The sequence below is a fragment of the Raphanus sativus genome, chromosome 6, assembly GCF_000801105.2.
Source record: "Raphanus sativus cultivar WK10039 chromosome 6, ASM80110v3, whole genome shotgun sequence".
NCBI classification, from domain to species: domain Eukaryota; kingdom Viridiplantae; phylum Streptophyta; class Magnoliopsida; order Brassicales; family Brassicaceae; genus Raphanus; species Raphanus sativus.
Genome location: NC_079516.1, coordinates 23759395 through 23783070, shown reverse-complemented (window position 1 = coordinate 23783070; position 23676 = coordinate 23759395). Strand labels below are relative to the sequence as shown.

The window sequence follows — 23676 nt, the reverse complement described above, 5'->3', positions numbered from 1 at the left end:
TCCTAAAGCCAGAAACTCTAATATGTCATCGATCAATGAACATAAACTTTTTTTTTTTGAAGTTAACAAAAAGAGGACAAGCCAGAAAAAAATAGATTGTACAACTAATATTCAACATCTATGAAACAAAAATAACACCCGCACGGGCGTGCGGGTCAAACTCTAGTTTATAATGTTAAAATCGTAACCATTCAGCGTAAATTAACATATACAACTATTTTATGGATCAGAGGAACTTACCTAGTAGTTTCTACCACGTTAGGAAACTACAATGATCTCAAGATGATATTATTTTAAAGGTAAGAAATGCATTAAGCTATAGTGACAGCCAAGTTTTGATCATTTTCTACATTTTAATTCCAGAGTTATCAAATTATAATTTAACTGAGATCCAAAATAATTGTCAATCACTTAAATCATTTAGCAAAAAAATAATAATAATAATAATAATAATTGTCAAACACAATTTTTTTCTCTGTTCATAAGGCCTTTGCTATTGTTAATGACAAGATATCAAAGATGGATGAGAAGGGCTTTGTGCCTATGTCATACACTTCGACTATAAGACGAGACTTGGAAAGCCTAAACAAAAGATAAGTCTTTGTTGATAGTTATGTTTTAACCAAAGGTTTAAGATTTCTTAGTTTGAAACTGTAAGAAGTAGTCGATATATCTTAATCAAAATGTATAGACAATGCACAGGTGGATGTATAACCTAGAAAAGTACGTAGTGCTAAAGTAACGCCTAAGAATACAACAAATAAAGATGGTTATTAATTTCCTACGTATATAAAAGATACAAATTGTAGGGACATGATTTACATCCTCCCACAAGGTCCGAAAGATAGATGGTCCAGCTCATTTACGACTTCACATTGGCTCGGCTCGACGGTTTGGGGGGATCCGTTCTCGTTTGTTCGGCTAGAGATTACTTTTAGCCGACGGCTCGACTCCTGAGGAAGCGGCACCCCGAAGCCCACCAAACGAGGATGAACACTCGGTCCAATAGACGAAAACCCACGAGGTTTAGGTCACGAAGATTAGGTCACGAGATCAAGAGACGTCAGCTATAAAAGGAAACAAGGGGACAACGAGGAGAGGATCCGAGATCACACACACTCACCTGGCGGCTAGAATTATAGTTTTCATCTTGTATTCTTGCCGTTATACTTTTTCGACCGATAGCTTCCGAGCTCCGGTCTCTCTTTCTCACCGCTTGTTTCCTCTTTTGTACACCGACTAAACTTTTTCTCATCTGAATAAAAACGTCTTCGACTAAACCCACAATCGAAATCTGTCTAATTTAGCATAGAACCGTTTTCCAATCAAACACAAATTAGTTTCGAATGAACATAGTCAACATCTGTTATAGACAAAACACAAGGAAACGTTTAGGAGAGGTATAGATGAAGAAGTGGAGTGTGGATCCTAATAAACACAAGGAAACGTTTAAGATTATGGATCCTGATTCAATCGGTTTACACTCCAATCCAGAACAATGAGACTAACTTGACTGTATAAATTGGTTCAAACATATCTTCTTTCTTCACACGCGATGTAACATATATAACATAAATACAAAATCCATGCAAAAGAAAAAGGCCTTTCCAAAAACAAAGTAATATCACAAGTTATTTTCCAATATACTCCAATATCAACAAACTACAAACAAATATATACACTTTAGACCCAACCCTGTTTGTATTTGCGGAAGAGATCCTCAGTCTGAGCATTCCTAAACGCACTACACGCAATAACATAGACCCAAATGAGAACAACCACAGTGATGATAAGTATGAGATTTGCTTTGCGCCAATCTTTTCTAAGGTTTCCCAAAAGACCAGCTTTGCATGAGTTGCAATTATAACAAAGTTGGCTTTGACCGTTGTTCCATAGGTAACAGTCTGCATCTGCAGCCATGTTGGTTGGGTTTTGCCACAGTGTCGGGTTCACGAAGTTGTAGCCACACACGGTCGGCGGTTTGCAGCATCCGGACTGTACAAATAGAAAAACAGTGTCAAATTTAGATTTGATCAAAAGCTCCTCAACAAATGAAAATATGATAATGACAGTTTTGAGATATCTTTCAACGTATTTAATTGTTATGCAAGCTTGAAGATCATGTAAGTAAGTTTCAAAAAAAAAAAAAAAATCTTGTAAGTAATTAAATAATCAGATGGTCTTGTCTCTTGTAAGGATTTGGAAAATTTAGGGGAAGTATTCGGAAATTCAAGACTTAGATTTTTTTTGTGTGAGCATTTAGGTTTATATGAGATTTAAAAAAAACTCAAAATTTTGAAATATACAGCCTTTTAATTTTTATTAACTACTGATAACTTTTGGTCAATTCTATTTTTAGGCTATTTTCAAGTTTTTTCACAAAGAGATACAAGGAAGAAATTGATCAAAATGTTTCATTTAATAGAAAAAATACTCTTATACCATAGATATATAAATATAAATATTTTTTTTTAAATTATAGTTTCAGATTATATGTTTTCAAATTCGAACTTTTAATAATTTTTGTTTAAAAAAAACTTTTTCTTTCATTTTTTCAATTTTTTTTTGAAATTCGAAAATATTGTTTGAAACTATTTTTAAATTTTTCATTTCAAAAATTTAATATTTTTTTTATTTTATAAAATTTTAAATCTCAATCCCAAATTTCTACTCCTTAACTATAAATCATAAGGTATATATTAGTTAACCCAAATGATACAAATATATATTTACCTCTTTAATAAAAAAAAATTAGTTATTTTGATATTTAGAATTTATATTTGTAACAACTAAATGTTTTATTGATATCCTAGGATATTTCTCTTGACTTTTTCAATGTTTTATAAAATATTTTTGCATATAAAAGCTAATACCAAACACAAGTGTTTACTTTTAGTGTATAATTTATCTAAATGCACCCAAAGTTCTGAACATTTTAAGCTAACAATTATTATTTTTGCTTAAAATAGTTAGAACGGTGAGTTCAATTGGAGAAGACATACATTTTAAAGCACTGAACATAAACAGCGAGACTAAAATATACGTTTTCTCGGAGTCCATAATTACAAAATTTTAAGGGAGCACATTTAACGATTTTAAAAGTATACTCCATTCGTTTCTAAAATATTGATATTCTAAGATTTTCATATATATTAAAAAACACATTAAATTTGATTGTTTAATAAAATATGTATTAAAAATACAAAAATTAATTTTTTAGAAACAAATTTTTTTCTCTAGAATATGAATCTTTTAGAAACGGAGGGAATAGTATTTTTTGTTTCCAATGGTAGGAGCTGTGGGTTCATATGGAGAAAACACACACCAAGTCCCTAATGTAAATGGTAGAACATGGGAGAGGTATAATTATTCATTATGCTTATTGATGGGGACAAAAACTTGTGATTGTAATTATTGAATCAAATAATTGGTCCAACATTGAATAATGTCTAATTACTATAGACATATACAATCAGCAAAATCTCATCAACTAGGCTTATCTAATTATTAGTGGTTCCCATTTTGTTACAACTTGGATGTTGCTAGAACTAAAGATATAAAATCATTTAACTGATCTAAAACGTTTGCATATTTACGTGGAAAATTACAGTGAAACTTCTATAAATTAATAATATTGGAAGTACATCAAAATTATAATTTTTTATTAATTTATAGAGATTATTAATTTATCAAGATACTAATTGAATCAAAAATCAATTTAAAAATATGAAATTGTATTAATTTATAGAAATATTAATTTATAGAGGTTATACTGTATTTGATGACAAATATCAGAAAAATTTAATCTTATTCAGATACATATTATATATGTGTCTGTAGTAACCACTTTGGTCAGTATTTGTTTGAACATAATTTCGCAAGCTATGTCGTTAATCTCTCCATGTTCTAAGCATAAAAGACAGGACAGTTAATGTTTTTTTTTTTGGTAAAATGTTAATTAGGACAGTTAATGTTAAGAGTGCTCTAATTTGTTTTTGAAAGGAAAAACTTGAAAATTTTGTTAAGTTTAAGTCGAGATGAAAAAGACCATATAAACTCTAAGCGCATCTCCAACCCCACTCTATATTTTACTCCAAAATTGAGAATGGAATTGGAAATGGAGTAGAAAATGGAATGATGACCAAAAAATAAAAGCATTACTTCATTTATAGAGTAATGCTTTTATTTTTTGGTCATCACTCCATTTTCTACTCCATTTTCAATTCTATTCTCAATTTTGGCATAATTTATGGAGTGTGTTTGGAGATGCTCTAAAAGAGAATGGGTATCTTTGAATAATGTGGGTGAGTTGATGAAGTTGATAAAAAAAGATGAGTTGATGAAAAAGACAGATAAAACCTATTTTATCATGTACCATATCGTTGGTGCATTGTGGGTCCCTATGTAAGATAAGTGTGTTATTTTGACTTTCATTCCAGTTATCTTATTATATTTTGTTTTGGACTGTTGGTTTCCAGGAACTTCTACACCAGCCTCCTAGGACTAGATATGCATTTTATATAACCAACTTTCAATTGTATGTTTTCTTTTCTTTTTTTTTGAAAAAGATTTTTTTCATTCAAAATAATAATATTTTTTTTAAAATGCAGAAAAGAGTCTTTCTACATCTTTTAGTTTCAATTTTCTTTGGATAGCATCTATCTATTCTATTAATTCTGCAGTTTGTCCTGTTAATATGTTTTCAATAAGTGTGATTACATATGCCTAGAATTTGAGTAATACGTTCAGATATTTAATAGGATTTCCTCTCCTACACTGAAACATAAAGTTTGATTTGTTCAGAAACCATTTTACTTCGAATAGATTGTTCCATCTTAATGAGGATTTTTTTAAAACTAAAAATTTCAAACGAGAACTTAAACGTTAAAGGCCATTATGAAAAAGGAACGTAGAGAATAAGAACAATGCTCTTATGAACTTTTTTTTTTGGTAAAATGCTCTTCTGAACTTCACAAAAGCTAAAGTGAATTTTTATAAACTTCATGAATTGAGACCTCTGTTTTAATTTTTGAATGATGAGACCTTTTTCTCTTTCTTTTTCATTAAATGATAAAACCGTAGGTCTCACATAACCTTGATGGTACCATCGCATCTTATCTTCATTAAGCATATAATCTTAATTGATAAGTTTTCTTTTTAAAAAATCATCACAATAATCATGTCAAGAGTGATATTATGATTTTGATTGACTAGTTGACAAATTTACCGCGTTAATGACTAACGTTTCTTATTGCACTATTACATTTTTTTCACTATTACATTTTGATTTCGCACTTTAAGTTGATGTTAATTAGCGTTGTATCGCAGTTAACTCCATTTACTGTGATTTATCACTCTTAAGTCCTAACCTACCACAATTAACCACAAATTGCTTACTAAATAAAATTTTAAAAAATAGGAAACGAAAAATCTGGGTCCAAAATGTAACAAACTAGAAGTTTCAGGTTCAAAAGAGAATTAAAAGGAAGAGAGAGAAGAGAGAACATGCCTGAAGAGGAGTGATGGAAGAGGAAGAGAAGAACTGGTCAGCAGTGATGAACTGTTGGCTAAGCTTAGGACAAACATTAGAATCAGCCAAACAAGCCCTTATCTTCCCCCAGTTTTTCGAATTGTTGCGGAATTCGTGGTTCTTCTGATACCACTTGTAGAGTCAATCGTAACTCTAACAAGACTTCCTTGGGGATTCGTAACATCCCCTGGTCCCTTTGATCTTTCCCATTGATTCAATCCTTGTTCATGACACAAGAGTTTTTAACCCAGTTCGCGGCCGCAACACACTACATCTGGGGTGGATCCAGGATCCACAACATCCACTATGAAGTATCGGAAAACACCTCCGATGTGGTTTACAAGATCATTACTCTCTCTGTTCCTGGATATGCAAATCCTAGAGAGCATAAAGAGATAATACAAGAGTACATGGCTAAGAGTTAAGACTAGAACAACATATCATCTCTAGCTTACTCTATCTCTCTAAGAGATGCCATGGAAGCTCCCTCTGGATGCTTGAGACTCGTGCTTCCCAGAAACTTAGCTTGGAGATCTCTGTCGTGATCTCTCCTTCTTTGTATTGTCAACACTTAACCTAATGGGCTTTAACGATTAGGCCCATAGGTTGTCCACGCGTAACTTGTGCAACTCGGCCCAGCCGATGAACAAGTCCGATGGGCTTGACCAAACCTCACAAATCTCCACCTGTTTGGTCCAAGTCCATAACCCTTCCTTTGTGCTCGACACCTCTTGAAACTTGAGCAAATCTGCTCATCCTCTGCATCTCCATGTCTTCTCTTATCTCTTCTCACTTCTCTCAGCTCCACCTTGAGCTTAACTTGAAGTCCTCTCATGATCTTCTTGAAACCTGCATAAGCTTACACTTATACACCACAACTGCTGTAGATTAAATATTTAAATCCACTTAGCCCCATCAATGAAAAATAGACATCATGCTTGATGAAGGGTATGTGACAATCCCATTGTCATTCTGAATTTCCATCACCTTCATCCATTGTCTTGAGTTGTTAACCCAGCTGCTACACTCCAAGTGTCAAGCTCAACTCCTCATTGAAGTCGTGTTACTTCATATCTTACTCCTCGTGAACTTATCAACAACAAAGCCTTGCTGTCAAAACCACGAACTTGTTCAAGTCTTGAACATAAACCTGAACATCTTTCTGCAAATTGATTTTCTCCTTGTCCTTTCGATTCCAGTCATGTGCACTGAGCCTTGAACCAAAATTACCTGAATTATGTGCAGCTGCTTTCGAACCATATATGCTTCAAACCTGAAACAACCTCTGATTCTCTACTTGTTTAAACACTCCAGCCTTGAACACGTTTTGTACCGCTGTTACTCTGAACAGGACCCGCCATCCAACCATCACTGCTGGACAGACTTTCGACACAACCTTGGTTCACCCTTTATGTTGTTAACAAACATTGCTACCACATAATCCTCCTTAAATCAACCGCAAACCCTTGAAGTCACTCGTGCTCCATATCTCTGAAACAGTCTTTAACTTACCCTTGATGTTCTTGAACAGACTGCACTTGAGCATCACTTTGTACCGCTGCACAAGCAGGACACGCCGCCTAACACCACCTGATTAGGAAGACTTTCGACACAAATATATTTGCTCCACCATCTGATCAACCTGTTCTGCAACTACAGAACCCCACTAACAGATTTAGACCCCACTGTTAGTTAAATGAACCGAGCTTCATACCATCTTCACCATGATACGCCTTGGCTCTCCTCACTAGCTGCCTGTGATATCTTATCTAGAATGCCTGATATCCCTCCTTTACTCAGCTGTGAATTAATTTCCTCAATATCCTTCTTGTACTGAGATGTCTCCAATGCCGAAACATGTGCATCACCATCAACGACTTGAACACGCCTGCTAGTCATTGAACCTGCCATTAGCCAATGGACTTCCTTGAGGAAACTTCCTCTCTTCTATGATGCAACCATATATCCAGAACTACACTTGTTATGTTCCCTTAAATGCAATCGGCTTTTCCTTGCATTTAGACTTTCATGAAGCTTCTTTCAGTTCCATGACTTGAGCTTAAGATGAACCTAGTTGTGGAGAACAAGTCTTTCTCTTCCTGAGATGGACAAATTGTAAGACACTTCCCTGCAATCTCTGCAAACTGTAAGACACTTCCCTGCAATCCCTGCAATGTCTTCTAACAGTTTCTTACTTTGCTTCATCTCACCATTCTTCATCTTCACTGCTCAATATTTCAGTATCTCTTGATACTTACTTCCCTTCAGTTTAACCAAGCACTTCACCACGTTTCCTCTTGCATCATACTCGGCTCAGATTTCGTGGTCCTCTGTATCAACCTCACTGCAGTGTATTCCTGATACATATGCCGATTTACTTGTCTCGCCTACAAGTTCCCTTATGTAAGACTCCTCTTACAAATCTTCTGATGATGCGCCTTGTACTTGTTAACTGATCCTGACACTCCTGGCCTTGACATTCTGAACATATCCACAAGCCCCTTATCATGGATATAACCTTTCCCCTTCAGCTCTTACTCCCTTGAGCTGACAAAGTTGCTAACCCGAAACTTCTACCTTTCAGCTGAACCAATCAAGACATCTTCTAAACCAGTAACTCACTCCACCTTGAATCAGATTATATATATATATCCCTGATGCATCAATCCTTATATAATCTCAGTGGCTCCACCTGAATCAAATAACCCATTAGAAGTACCATGTCTTTGTAACTAAGTTTATGCAACTGTTCAATGTTCTTGTCGGCCTTTGAACATATCTCTCATCATCTACTGTGATGCTCCTGAGATACTCCCTTACAGCTTCTGTCGTGTCAAACTCGAACCCATGACGAGTTTCTCAAGCTGTAGCTATACTTGAACCCTGACTTGTTCAAGCACGAAGTTCCGATCTGGTCAAGTCTGCAAATTTCTCCTTTTGCCTTTGAGCTTCAATTCTTATCCGAGAGCTCCACCTTGACCACTGTGGCCGTGACACCAAAACCGGCGTCCTTTACTTCTCCTCTGAGTCTATTCATCTGGAATTTCCGACTCAGACATCCTCGATGATTCCTCTAGGTATAACTCACACACGCTTCTCTTAGCTGTGGTAGCGACTTTCTGCTTCTTGAACAAGTGTTGATGACTGTTGTCTCATATCCGTTATCCTCAGGATTACAACCATTCATAACAACCTGTTCAACCCGATTCTGCCTGCGCATTTTCCTCTGCCTTTGACCAGAATCTTCAAGCTAAGTCTAACCTTGAATCACCTTTTTATCTTTAGGTTTTCCCCGTCACTCACACGACCTAACTAAAGCTTCTGCATGTTGTTACCACAAATAGCCATTTGCTCCAACATACCCTTGTGTAGGCTTTTACACACTTATCCTATACTCTAGTTTCTTCTTCGTGGAGGTACAACATATTCCTGTCACACTGACTTGGTGACTTCTCTGGCTTTCTTTTACCAGCCAGAAAACCTTTCCTCTCATGCACCCACGAGCCTGACTTGTACTGACCCAAAACAAATCACCTCTGTTTTGACACTTTGTTGTCACACGACAACCAACCTGTGCAGCTGCAAGATCCGTTGATCATCTTTCGCAAAGATAACCTCTATTCCTTGTGATCTCTGAAAACCTTCAGTCCTTGTGACTGTGAGATTGACGACCTTTGATTCATTCTCCTTAAGCCTAGCTTTGACTTAAGATGAGTCTGTATTTCCTTGAGATATCATACATCCCAAACGACTCAAATCAATCTCTAACACTCTGATCACGAACACGCCCACTTGTGCAGCTGTTCTGCTGCAGCTTGCGCGAGTCTTCCCTTTCTTGCCAACAACCACTGCATCCCTTGCAAGTCTCTCATCATGATTTCATAGACCTGAAACCATCACGTGCATTAAGATTTTCCACTGCGAACCTTTCTTCCTCTGTCTCTGACGTTGTCTTTGCCTACCACATACAAACGCCATCTGCTTCTTTCCTTGACAATGCCTATCTTTCAGCATCATCCCTGGTTCGTCACTCTTGAAATAATCATGTGATTGTGACTACAAATCTACTGATTCTTCTTCTCCAGAATTTCCAGCTGATGTCGATGCTAATTTGAAGCTCTTGCAGAATCTGAATCACCATTGCCTCAAACCAGAAGCTCTTTGACTCAATCCCAAACCTCAATAGCCTGTAGACACCAAACTCCCCATCCTGAGAATTTCCTTTGTAACAACCTGAATGAACACCTTTCCTTGAACATCTCTCTGAACCGCTGCTGTTGCCAACAGAACCCGCCGCTTAGCTCAACCTGCTAAGAAGACTTTCGACGCAAAGAATTCCTGCTCAACCTCTGCTCAAACAAATCATTACCTCTGCAACCGTGAAACCTTGTAGACCCATTTGTTTCCCCTCATATGCCTGAGAAGCCAAAACAAACTACTACTGAATCCCAAGCAGAAAACCCGAAACATACTTGTTTCCATCTTGAATCAATATCGATTTGACACCGCCACCTGTTCAGCCGAACTCTGCCTTGAACAAGTAACTCCTCGTTCTCGCAGATCCATCCCAGCAGAAAACTATGTGTTATGCCAAACACATATCTGCTTAGAAAAACCACACTGCATTCCCTCTGAAAATATCAGCCTTGTGGTATCTTGTTCTCTGAACCTCTACCCAATTGTAGACTTCCGTGATCTCACATAGACGAACCCGCATGAGTCGATCTCTTTCAAACCCTTCTGCAACACCCTTCACGCTGACTAAAGAATACCATCTGAACAGCCATGAAACACTCATATCATTCAAGATTCTAAGGCGTCCCTTAGTTCCAAGAATTCCATGAGATACCGAGCTGAAATAACCCCATAGATTAACACACCACCTGCGACTGATATACCATGTAGAGATAACCCAAGAACACCGTGAAATCCCTCACTGAATCTTCAGATAATCCCATACAAAACACCAGTGCGAAAATCCCTTGTGCTCCACTATGCTCTCAACTCCAATAACTTGCAGAATATGAAGAAATCTGAAACTCTAATGCATATAGTCACACACGCCTTGTAACTGTCACACACTCCTTGTGACTGCAGATCAAAGACAGCTCTGAAACCTCTGTTTCTTATGCTAGCAGCCTGCCACCATCTCGACTTGTGAGTAGCCTGAAACCCTTCTCACATAGTAGCAGATTCTTGCACCCTTGGAGAACTGTAGAGAAACCCTGATTTCATAAACTCGAAATCATCTCAACCGATTCAACTGACTTGTGAATCCTTCCTCCGTAAACTTGTGCAACTGCCGCGAAGAAAGTCGAACAGTTTTTTCTTCTTCTCTTGTAAACCGAAATATCTCTTTCACCTGATCTGATCTCGGTGTATTACTCTGATTAGGGTAACACCACGTGACCACCATCTTCATATGTCTCTCCTCCTCGAGACGTGGACTCCATGAATCAATGAGCCTATGCTCTGATACCACTTGTTGCGGAATTCGTGGTTCTTCTGACACCACTTGTAGAGTCAATCGTAACTCTAACAAGACTTCCTTGGGGATTCGTAACATCCCCTGGTCCCTTTGATCTTTCCCATTGATTCAATCCTTGTTCATGACACAAGAGTTTTTAACCCAGTTCGCGGCCGCAACACACTACATCTGGGGTGGATCCAGGATCCACAACATCCACTATGAAGTATCGGAAAACACCTCTGATGTGGTTTACAAGATCATTACTCGCTCTGTTCCTGGATATACAAATCCTAGAGAGCATAAAGAGATAATACAAGAGTACATGGCTAAGAGTTAAGACTAGAACAACATATCATCTCTAGCTTACTCTATCTCTCTAAGAGATGCCATGGAAGCTCCCTCTGGATGCTTGAGACTCGTGCCTCCCAGAAGCTTAGCTTGGAGATCTCTGTCGTGATCTCTCCTTCTTTGTATTGTCAGCACTTAACCTAATGGGCTTTAACGATTAGGCCCATAGGTTGTCCACGCGTAACTTGTGCAACTCGGCCCAGCCGATGAACAAGTCCGATGGGCTTGACCAAACCTCACACGAATCCACAACGTTCTCTCTCAGCCAACTCGAGAACCCTTCGAGCCTGTACTCTTTATAACCACGACCCGGAACTTGAAAAGACCCGTCGGGTCGGGTCACGACGAAAGCGAATATCAAAACCACCAGCAAAAGTCCGATAAGTATGGCCATACAGCACAAGTACACAGCCAGCAGAGTCTCCTTGTACCTGAGAAATGATTCAAAGTGAGCTCAGAGCGTTGTCAGGCTCTGTCTTTTATTTTAAAACTTACTGGTAGGCGCCGATGAAGCCGCAAGCAGAGACGACGAGGATGAGAACGCCGAGGACGACAACGGGCCAGCGGAGGAGATTGACACACTCGTTGTCGGGCTTTGAGGCGAGCCATATTCCTGACGCCGTTATGGGTATGGAACAGAGTAACGCTACTAAGTTCAGTATCGCCGTTAAGTTATTCGCTAACGCCATTAACTCTCGAAATTTTGAGTTTTTTTTTAAATTTCTGGTTGCTTATAAATAGAAAGGAAAAGAAGTTGTGAAAGTGAGAGGACTGTCTCTGTTTTTCCTCACTTAAACAAAGAGTTGCCTCAGTGGACTGGTTACTGGTTAGAGATGATGGGAAGTGTGAGAATTGTTTAATGCTAATTTACAGAAGACGAGGTTCGGTCCGGTACAGTCAATCCGGTTTGGTGCTGATTTACAGGGAATGAACTTGTGGTAACTTTTGTTTTTCTAACGTCCCACTGACGCTGTAACTGTTTTAAATGGTAAAAATATTCATCCAAATAGAAGGTATCACTCCTAACCCCAACGGGAATTAGGCACGCGAACCCAACTCATTTGCAGTGAACTAAAACTTACTGTCAGTAAAATTGAAAATGTTGAAAAGGAAGACGATAAGCCCAAAACAACCAAACAATGAATAAACTTGCAAATGTTGGGCTGGGCCATAAGTTGAAGACTGAAGTGCATGTAGAAACAAATTTGGAAGATCAAAAAAGGAATCAACTATTATGTTGCTAAGTTGAACAACATTAGTCCTTACTCTTGAAAAAACAGCTACACATAATACCACTTGGTTTAGTTTGTGGTCTGCTAGTAAGTAAAAAAGAAGCAACCGCGAGTTTGATACTTTGATCCCTCGAAAAGTTATACAAAAGACTGTTTTGTTTCACCATTGTCTAAGTTTTATGGTTTGACATCTTTTTTCATTGTCTTAAGTTCTCTTTTACGACCATATGGATGTTGGTAACTAATTTATCATTCTCTTAATAATTTTTTCATATTGAATTATCGATTAACATGAAATATCTTTTGTGTTTTTGTTGTTTTAATAGATAAAAAGTTAAATCTTTAACAAAAAAAAAAATTGAAAAGATATAAAATCTTTTTAGCCAAAACAAACTAATATCTTAAGAACATCCTTCAAAATATTTTACAAAAAGACATCCTTAAAAGTACAAAAGAACCTTCAAAGTTTAATAAAGCATAATAGTCGAATCAGCATGATCCTTACATAATTGTTATTCCTTTATGAAAGATACACAAGAAGAAGACAAAGTTTTGATAAAAATAGAATTTTATGTGAAATACAGAAGCGTTACGTTCAGATGCATCCTAGACGGAATCCCCATTCTCCATTTTCTTCATGGTATGGAATCTAGAGCCTTTGTCTCCAAACTTAGTGGTTGAATAAAGCTTAAGGTAGTCTTGGAACCGGTAGCCACTTGGGTACAATAGCTCTTTAGCTGGAGATATTATAGCATCACCAGCTGGATTGTAAAATGTAGCTATCGACAGTCTACTTCCCTGCTTCATCGACATTACACGGTGTACAACACTCTTGTACCTTCCATTACTCAATATCTCGAGTTGATCACCAGTATTGACAAAAATGGTATTGTTCTCAGATGGTGGGATATGAATCCACTTCCCATCTTTTAAGAACTCAAGACCAGGCACTTGATCATCCTGCAAGAGCAATATGATTCCTCCAGCATCAGTATGTTCTCTCAGCCCTCTAATGAGCTCTGGACGAGGACATTCTGGGTATTTAGCCACTTTTGTCCCAAAAACTGGACCTTCTAGACCGGAGAACGCATTCATTATGTGTTCTTGAGGGAGACCAAGATTTTCACACATGAGTTTAGAGAGCCTTTCTGCAAACTTGTGCAATTGAGAAACATATTCATCCATTGTCTTGCTGCAATATAAGTTTCATCCCCACACATTGTTTATTATAATAGGCAAGACATATAAATGGTAAAAACTTTGTCCAAATAAAGAAATTGGTAAAAAAGTGGATATACATATTTTTTTTTAGTTACTTACATGAGTTCATCTGAAATGTTTGGGACTTTGGATATGTTTGAAGTCGGCTTATGCCAAACGAAGAAAGTGCTTTCCCAATCAGCATCTGAGGTTTTGCCTTCACTCAAAGCCTTGACCATCTCTGACTGGTAAAACTTCTCTTTCAAATGCTCCTCATAATGAGAGTTAATCAGCTTTTTTACTTTCTCCATCAATTCTTTATCAATTCCATGATTATCAACCTGACAATTTATCAGCCCGCATTTAAGGGTATACACTACAACTGGATCTAGGAACGTTTACATATGCATACTATTACTTAGGAACTTGATTTGTGGATTAAAATATTTACATACCATGAAGAAGCCCCACTTATCACATGCATGATCAAGAAGTGACATAGTGTTGGTTCTGTTTTCTCCATCCAGTTCACTAAAATCAATGACTGGCATCTCCATCTCTTTCTCTTTGATTAAACCCATCTTCTTTTTTTGCCTTTTTGTTCACAGACACAAATTGAATGGATAAGTTATTGATTTGAGGAGTATTTATAGTCATGGAGTGAGTATGATGTCTCTCTTTCTTTGGGAGCCATAGTTGCCTACTTGGAGAGGCAAAACCATTTGCTTCTTTCAATACTGGTTTTTAACTCTGGGAGTGTCATTACAATTAAATAAAATGAACATAAGTAAAAGTATCTTCCTTGAAAATGAAAAAATGAACAATAGGATTAAAGAAAAGTCCAAGTTCAGTCCTACACACAACCATGTGATCAAAAGTTTTGAATTTTCTTTTATGATTTCTTCTAACCTAATTTATGTGAATTTTCTTTCTTCTTTACAAGGAAAGTGCTTTTCCTTACCACTAGCTTTTTTTTTTTCCTTACCACTAGCTCATATAAGTTATACAGTATTCGCTGGACTTAGACCCCATCATGCTTCATTGTATTGTGTGCTTAATACATTTTTTTGTATGGTTGGTGTTAAAGTTAGGTCTATAAGTTGTTCTTGGGTTTCGATCTACTCACTTACTTAAAAAGATTTGAGACAATAAAATCTTTTATCTAATTGTTTAATTAATAAGTCTCGAGAAATAGAATAAACTAACTCAGCTAAAATATGTTAGGTTGATGGCTCAATCCGACAATGGAAAAGTCCATGTGCGTCTAAGCGGGATTAAGCGAAAGAGCTATTTCACTCCTGTGGGCGCTCTTGGTTTTGAATAGATACTTTAAAAAACCCAATAAAGCGAACCCGGGTTCAAATCCACCGACCACACGGATATGAGCTATTGCTTTCGACTCATTTGAACGTCTAAAATAGAATCTATCCGTGGGTTATACTTCCACCCGGGAATTAAATCTGTATCTTTAATAGACCCGGTTTTAACTTTTTTTTTTCATTTTCAAAAAAAATATTTTATAACTTCTTATATAATAACTAGATGATAATCCACGCCTTGCGCGGGGTAACCTTTTTTTAAAATATGTTATATCTAAATATTTTAAATAATACATATTTTGTTATCAATAACTTTTTTACATTTGATTAGAGATGACATGCGGGTAGGTATCATTTGGTTTAGTTAGGTTCAGTTTGGATCTTTGCAAATTTGGTTCGATTTTTATATGTTCGGTTTGGGCTTAGATTCAGATAACCCATTTAATTTTTTAAAAACTTAAAGTTCATATATACTTTAAATTTCTCAAAACACAAAAATAAAAATAATATGTTACATATAAATTTGAATAATGTATACCAAAATACTTAAACTTAACATAAAAATTGGTTTAACTTATATTTGGATAGAAAATGAATAGATATTTTCAGTATTTTTGGTATTTTGAGTAATGTTTAGTTATTTTAAATATATAATTTTTACTATTTTTATATATTTCTAAGTATTTTGGATAATTTAAAAGTATCTTAAGTATTTTGTATATTTCTTTTAGATATTAATTTTTTTTAAAAATAATATATTTAAGTATATAAATCTAGTTCGAATATACTCGGATACCAGAAATAATTTGGTCCGGATCGGGTTCGATTCCAGTTTTTTAGATACCAAAATTTTAAACATGTTCAGATATCTAATCAGTTTGATTAAAGTTCTGTACTATTTTCTGGATTAGATTTGGTTCAGTTATTTAGATTCAGATTTTTTCCAACCATATAGTTTTTATCGTAACCAAATTTCCAACGAAAGTGACGATGGTTCATACTGATTTTGGGTATGCAACAATTTTTAAACCAAAACACTTTTTATTATGTACGTGATTTATTTAGTTAATGTTAAAAAAATGTTCAAGTCCCATTAAAAACAATGGGCTAAACTGAAAAAGTTACCATTGATCACAAAATTTTCAATGTGGAGTTTGTACTATTTTTAGTAATTTATAGTTGTTTTAAAAAGTTTGAAATACAACATATAAGAAAAAATATAATCTTTTATTATATGTTTAATGTGATTGTTTAATTTCTTTTAACAAATACAATTAAAGAAAAAATATAGAAGGTTAAAAAATTATCATCAAATCTTTATTATTCATAATCATTAATGGTAATATATATGTCAATCATATTAAGAAGTTCTGTAGCTTTTATTTAAGGAAAGAATATAGAATATTCTTTTGTATATTAATAATTAATTTAATAGTTATTTAATAAAAACTATAATATATGTGTAGATGGACCAACCTATTTCTCTAACAATTCTGAGAATAATTCTCATGACGACACGTGGCTACCAAATAATATTGTAATGCTCCAAGATTAATATATAGGGGATTGGGATGTTGATTAGTGTATGTTATCTTTTTTTTTTGAATTATACAGAGGTATCCCGACCCCACTTAAATGGTCCAGACTAGTCACGTGTTGCCACGCACTACAACAAATATGTGTATTAATAGCAGATTATAATAGCACAATTTTCGTAACTGCTATGAAAAGGTAATTGAAAGTCTGGATATCAAAGTTACAGCATTATAATTATGCTATGCCCAAAATCAGTAAACGAAAATTAAAAAGTCACAAATCATCATAGTTTTTCCAATTAGCGTCAACACTTAGGAAAATAAAAGGGTTTTCGCTGCCAAATATCAAAATCGTAGGTTTTCATAGGATTAGAAAAAAACAACAACAAAACATTGTCTTGTTTTGTCGTCTTCTTCGTCTCCAAGAAAAAAGATAAAAGACTACTTTTTTCTTAAGCTATTTTTTTAATGGTGGTGATAAACGAAAACGATGGAGAACGTACTGGTCATGATAATGATGGATGTCTCCATCCTCTTTCACTGAGTTTTCGACCAAACTCAGATCTCGCCGGTGACGTCGCTGCCACCGCTTCGTCTGGCAGTGGCACCACCATCTCCCGCTGCTCTATGTACCACCGTGAGAACCTCCAGAGCCACCAATCCCTCCAGACCCACCAGAACAGTCGGATCTGTCATCTCTTTTATTCTTTCCCTTCTCAGATCTGTCCGTACAACTTGTAGTTTTGGATCTCAACCTCCGTTTGTCGACTCTGTTCCAACTCAAAGAGTGGCTCCTAACCCTAACTTGTTTACTCCGTGTCTCTCAGTTGGCGGCTCCTCAGTGTCTGACGAATTCATGAAGCTGTTCCGTATAGCTTCAGCTTCGTTTCTGCTCCACTAGTCTCTCCTAGAGCTTTGCGATTTGTTATCAAAGCCAAATGTAAAATACTAGCTCTCTTTTTTTATTTGTCTCTTAATACAGATTACTTCTCTCCTTTATAATTCAGTGTCTTCCCCTGGTCTTTTGATTGAAGACCCAATATCGGTGGATTACTGGTCTTTTAGTTTGGTGTTGATGAGACTAAAATAATGGAGAGGCTGTGGGGTGAGAATTTCTTTGACCCTGCCACCAGAAAGTGGAGCAGCAAAAACACCGGTTCTGCTATCTGCATGCGTGGGTTTGTCCAGTTCTGTTATGAACCCAACAAGCAAATCATTGCTACTTGCATGAATGACCATAAGGACATGTTGTGGCCTATGTTGCAGAAGATTGGTGTTCAGATGAAGTACTGCACTTCTTGAGATGATGATTTTTCACCTTCCATCTCCCCATACTGCACAAAGGAACCGTGTTGAGAACTTGTATGAAGGTCCCCTTGATGATCGTATGCCACTGCCATCAGGAACTATGATCCAAATGGCCCTCTCATGCTCTACGTTTCTAAGATGATTCCAGCTTCACTCCCTTAAACTAACGACTGGTATCATCAACAGAGCATTACGTATGCTTCATCGAAGTGTCCGAGTGGAAGTAGGGTGAATCGAGCCACTACTGGAAGGCCACTGGAAAATGTATCATCTCAAGCGAGAGAGATTATGAAATTGAACTTGGTTTTGTATTCTTGTGATACTTTGCAGTCTCTGCAACTTCGTATCCAAACTCATCGATGAGTGTCAATGTCTTTTGCTTTATGATCATGTTTTCATGTATTGACTTTGTATGTTTTAAAATTTAATGAAAGTTACATGCTATTTTATGATTTACTTGTGTTTTGTTTGAGAAAATTATATTTATTAATAATTTAAAAGCAATAATTAAATATAAAACTCTAAGTTTAGTAATTTTTGAAAAATTTAATCTCCGACTATATATCTGATTCAAAATTCCAAAACCATGATTATATACCCTAAATTGTATTTCTTAAACAATAATAGTTTAGGGGTTTGTATGTTTAGTGTGATGTTATTAGACGGAGATTGGCATATATATATATATATATAAAACTATATACGCACTCCAAATTATAAACTATACATTTCAATAATTCTAATATTTATAGACTTTTAAGTTGAATTTTAAATCTCAAACCCTATATTAAAACTCCAAACCCAAACTTGAACTCTGTATACAAAATCATTAATCTAATATAAGATTATTAACATCAGTTATTAAAATTTTAAAGATCCAAATTTTTTTAATTTAAAAAAAAAACAGTATAACAAAGAAAAAGCAGAAAAAAATAAAAAAAAAAAGAGAAAAAACTTTGACCAATAAGGAAGAATGGTGAGGATAACTAACATATCAACTCCACCGTTGATTGATCTCAATCTAACGGATATAACTTAATCGAGTTTTTTATTATTTAACTACAAATGGACCAATCATATACAAGGATGCAGATCAGTCTTTCTTTTAATCACAACCGTTGATTATCCTAAATCTAATGGACAAGAATTCATAAGGTTAAAAGATATCTCTCGTAGTTCTTCTCTCACACATTTTCTCTACCCTGCTTCCTCTCATCGATCTTCTTTATTCTCTTCATCTCTAAGTTTTGATCAAAAGAAAGCTTCGTCCTTTTACACTTATCGGAGCCGACGAAATCGTCACCACCACCGCCACCACTATTCCCTTCGATTTTTCGCACTCTTCACCACCACTACAGTCACCGACATGCTCGTCACCCCCACCAACGAGGCGCTCGTCACCACCACCACTCCGGTTGGAAACAAACAGAAGACTCGAGCACCACAGGTCAACTCACTTCACATTTCTCTTATCTGCTCTCTTCTTCTCGTCATCTTCTAATAAACTTATGATTAATTGAGTTTTGTTTTGTATACAGATTTATTAAGGAGCAGTGAAAGAGAGGCATTGGTGTGAGGCGCGGCAGACTCGTCTCCGGTCAAGCGTGGTGCAGCGGTGGTGTAAGCCGGTGTTGGTCGTGCGGTGGCGATCCGAGCAGCATGGTCGTGAGTGGAGATGCGAGCAGCGGCGGAGACTGAAGAAGTTAATTAGGTTTAGTTAGGGTTAATTATGTTTAGATTTAGATTTTTTTGTGAACGGTTTAGATTTTGTTTTCTAAACCGAATTTGTCTGAAACCGGGTTTAATAATTAAACCGGCATTTGTAAACAATTTTTAAATAATATATTAACTTTTTAAAACCAATTATCAATTATATAAAAATCAATTTTAATTTTAATTTGGATTAAAATATATTAATTAATAATTTAATTAATATTTTTATTTAAATAGAGATATATACAATTCAATATCAGTGCTACTAAACATAAAATAATCACACCAAAAATGGGCTATCATAACATGAATCATAGCAACGAAATATAGCTACAAATAAATTATTTATAGCAACGTATATCCACTATTATATAGTTTAATATAGCACGATTCATGTGTTATTAATAAATAAAAAATAGCATTAACAAATATGCTATTATATGTTACTCTATTATAGCACTTGATAAAAACGCTATCATAACCTGTCATCCTATTATAGCGGTGGATGTAATAGCATTTATAAAAACGCTATTAAAATATTAACATAGCGCTAATCGTCTGCTATCAATGTCCATATTTGTTGTAGTGACGTGTCGGTCCTCTGTCTCTGGCGATGCCGAAATGTTAATTCTCCAGTGGCCGGGATTCGAACCTAGGTGGCGGAACTCACAGCTGTGAGCCCTTTACCACTAGAGCTAGAAGTCCCGGTTAGTGTATGTTATCTTTTCCTTTCAGCGTTGAATATTCTAGACTATCGGATGATTTATAAAATCACACCGACAAATCTATTTTGGTGGTCAAGCGGATTCAACCGTGGCGGCACATTGAGTTTAGTCTAGTGGGACTGTTGGCACAATTGTTGCCGAAGTTCCTCACTAATTTTTAATTTACGGCAAACGGCTATTCTATTACTCAATCTTGAGGTGGTCTGGATAATCAGACCGAAATAGAACAACCAACAAAATGTACCTTCATATGGAAGAATCTAGCTGTCTTAGCTAAAAAATCTGAAATATGATTACGCTCTCTTGGAACATAAGAAATCTTGAAGTCCGGGAAGCATATGAGCAGTGTCTCTATCCTCTCCAATTTCGTAGCAAAATTTGGCCAAACATAAGGTTCTTTGATCATTGCAATCAGTTCCTCATTAGTTATGGTGATAAAAGATAAGTAAAGTATATTTCTCTGTCTGGGGTTCGAAAAACTTGGATATATTTTTTTAATATTTTTCATGTTTTATTAGATCATGGGCCAAAAAAAAATTTGTTAGCTTCTACACCGAAAATTGTCAGGCACGACCCTGACAATACCTAGTCTACAAAGACGTATCTCTATATACTAAAGCGCAAGTCGCCTTGCGAATCAGAATCCGATATGTGGAAAAAACTTTTTAAATAATTATTTTTTACAAAACCTGGAAAAAAACTGTATACAATTTTGACATGTGGAATTTATTTTACAAATTAAAAATGCAAATACAGATAAATCAAAAAATAATTGCGTATGTTTGTCTATTAACTATTTTCTATTTTCTTATACAAAGAAATCCCTGATATTTTTCCACTACTCCCATGTTCTCACGATTTTTGGAGCAGTTTTTCTTTCTTTCTACAGAAGATTTAACTCACTTATTATTCTGGAAACTGTAATATTCCAATATTATTTGTAAGGGCTCGGCACCTAACTCTCTTCAAAGTGTGGTAAAAATTTCAAATCCCAACCAGATAGATCGAAAACTTCTATTGGCCAAAAGTTGCATAACAATAGTCTTGGAAAAATCCTTTCAAGGACGTGGAGAAAACACATTTGTTGTGGATGGCGGATACGCGGAACATACACCAAAGTTGCCAAATGAACGTTAAAGTCCAGGTTCGTAATTCTAAAAGTCTAAACTGTTCTTGCTCAAATTATAATTTCTGCCATTTGATTTTTCTTCATAGACAATTTTCTCTTCTAATCTGTTTATAGCTTTTTTTTTGTTCTTGATTTTATAGATACAGGCAAGCGCTACATAATGCATCATGAAAAAGATAAGCTGTGAAGAAAATAAGTCAATAGCAGTTTGAAAATAGATTAAATCAAAATTTTCTTTGCTGAAATGTGCTTTTTGTGTGATGATGATATTTTAGGGAAGGAAGACTGTAAGAGAGACTCGCGTTAAAGCATACATACAACCGTAAAAGGCCCTTAAGAGACATGAGACGTCCCACAAGAAAAAAAAAATCAATGATAATTAGAAGGCAGTAAATGGGAGTTAAAAACACTCATGTAATAAGGGCAACGTCCAACGAGAAACACTCATGTCTACTATCTTGATGAAGACGTAATCTGGTGAGGTTGGTAATCATTTTTTGTGCTTATAGTTTTATAGAAATGTGGTGATGTTATTTGTTAACTTTTTAATCGTTACGTACATATTTTGTTATCAGATTTTGTAATTCTCTTAAAAACAAAAATGCCTGAATCTAGAATTACAATAGCAGTATATCAGGACATAAATTGTGTGAAGGATCTCATCAGTTACCTCACTGGATCTAGAATTCTACATTATCTTAAAATATATTGATTTTAACTAAGTATAAGTATTCAAGTTTCATAAGGCACAATATACACCAAAAATAGTTTTAATACATTCTAATTTTGATATGATATCTAAACTTTTTTTAACAAATGAAACTAAACTTTGTGTACATTTTTATACAGCAAATAAATGGAATTCAAGCTTTTGTGAAAAAAAAACATGATAAAACTTAAAATGAAATTAGGAAAATTAGAGTGCATTTAATTTCTATCATGTCATATATCTGAAGCTCCGTAGGGAGACCAGATTCCAATTGAGATACTAATGATATATGTATATATAATTTTAAATCTTATTAACTTTACTAATCTAGCTATGAAATTTCTGCAGATATATAATTTAGATATAAAAACGTGTGTGCAGTAAATATTCATTTAAGAGATTTAATCAATATTTATATACATTTATATATTAAACATGTTCTATGAAACGTATAGTTTTATACAATGTATTAAGTTTATGTGTCAATGTGTGACTAAATATTAATAATTTATCTTGATATGTTATTACTACAGTTTAATTTTTAAATTTTTTGTAATACAGTAAATCAATTCACCCGCGCGAAGCACGGGAGCTCATACTAGTCATTTTAATTTGTAAAGCCAATTACCAATTATGTATGATCTAACTTGTTTTATCTTGTGAAAACTCCTTGGACAAATGTTTGAGTGTTAAATTAGGTTTAGAGTTTGATACTCACAATATTATTTTCAAGGTTGTTTGTACACGCAAAGTTTACTGAAAATCTTATTGTATTGCATGTAGAATTGTATACACAATTGATCCATGTGTTACGTAGAGTATAATCATCATAGAGTTGTTCATGAAAACATACATTTATGTAACTGCACGTGCATATTATTCATTAGTTGGAAAACCAATAAAAACCAGCCTGATAATTTTTGTTGTGATCAACTCGAATCCGAGGAACTGGACTTCCAAAGCTTTTCAGCTCATATGAAACTGTATGCCAATTTTTCATCAAGCCAAACCGATCCAAACTGATATTTTATGTTTTTGGTTTGGTTATTGTCTTAATTTCGGTTTAGTTTGGTAAGGTTTTGAAAATTAATTCATTTTTCAGTTCGGTTTGATTTGATTTTTTGTTTTGAGCATTCTAATATAAAAAGCAAAGATACCCGAAAATGACCGAAAATAAACAAAACCGAACCAAATTAACCAAAATAACAAAACATAATTAAGTTTTAACCAAAATAACTGAAAATATGTGAAGTTTTTAAGAAAATTACATCAAAATCTAACCGAAACAAAAAAAATTGGTTGATCGTAAATAATAAAAACCGAAATTAACCGAAAAACAAATTGAACTGAAACAAGTTTTTCGGTTCACTTTGGTAGAATTGTTGTCAAACCGATTAAACCAAAACCGAAAATACCCGATCCAAATAAATCTATGTATCCGAACTCGCAGAGAGTTTT

At 35.2% G+C, this 23676-nt stretch overlaps 2 protein-coding genes across 2 annotated transcripts; both read right to left on the bottom strand.

Moving 5' to 3' along the window:
• Positions 1 to 1520: 1520 nt before the first annotated feature.
• Positions 1521 to 12176, bottom strand: LOC108831501 (tetraspanin-2). The gene is made up of 4 exons (XM_056989058.1): positions 11844 to 12176; positions 11595 to 11779; positions 5510 to 5631; positions 1521 to 1995 (listed from the first exon to the last, which is right to left on the bottom strand). The coding sequence occupies exons 1-4, from the start codon at positions 12035 to 12037 to the stop codon at positions 1684 to 1686; spliced, it is 813 nt and encodes a 270-aa protein (XP_056845038.1). The 5' UTR covers positions 12038 to 12176; the 3' UTR covers positions 1521 to 1683.
• An 801-nt stretch (positions 12177 to 12977) lies between these two features.
• Positions 12978 to 14523, bottom strand: LOC108829559 (1-aminocyclopropane-1-carboxylate oxidase 1). Its single transcript, XM_018603189.2, has 3 exons — positions 14236 to 14523; positions 13901 to 14121; positions 12978 to 13772 (listed from the first exon to the last, which is right to left on the bottom strand). Exons 1-3 carry the CDS (start codon positions 14359 to 14361, stop codon positions 13187 to 13189), a joined length of 933 nt encoding a protein of 310 aa, XP_018458691.1. The 5' UTR covers positions 14362 to 14523; the 3' UTR covers positions 12978 to 13186.
• Between the last annotated feature and the right edge of the window lie 9153 nt (positions 14524 to 23676).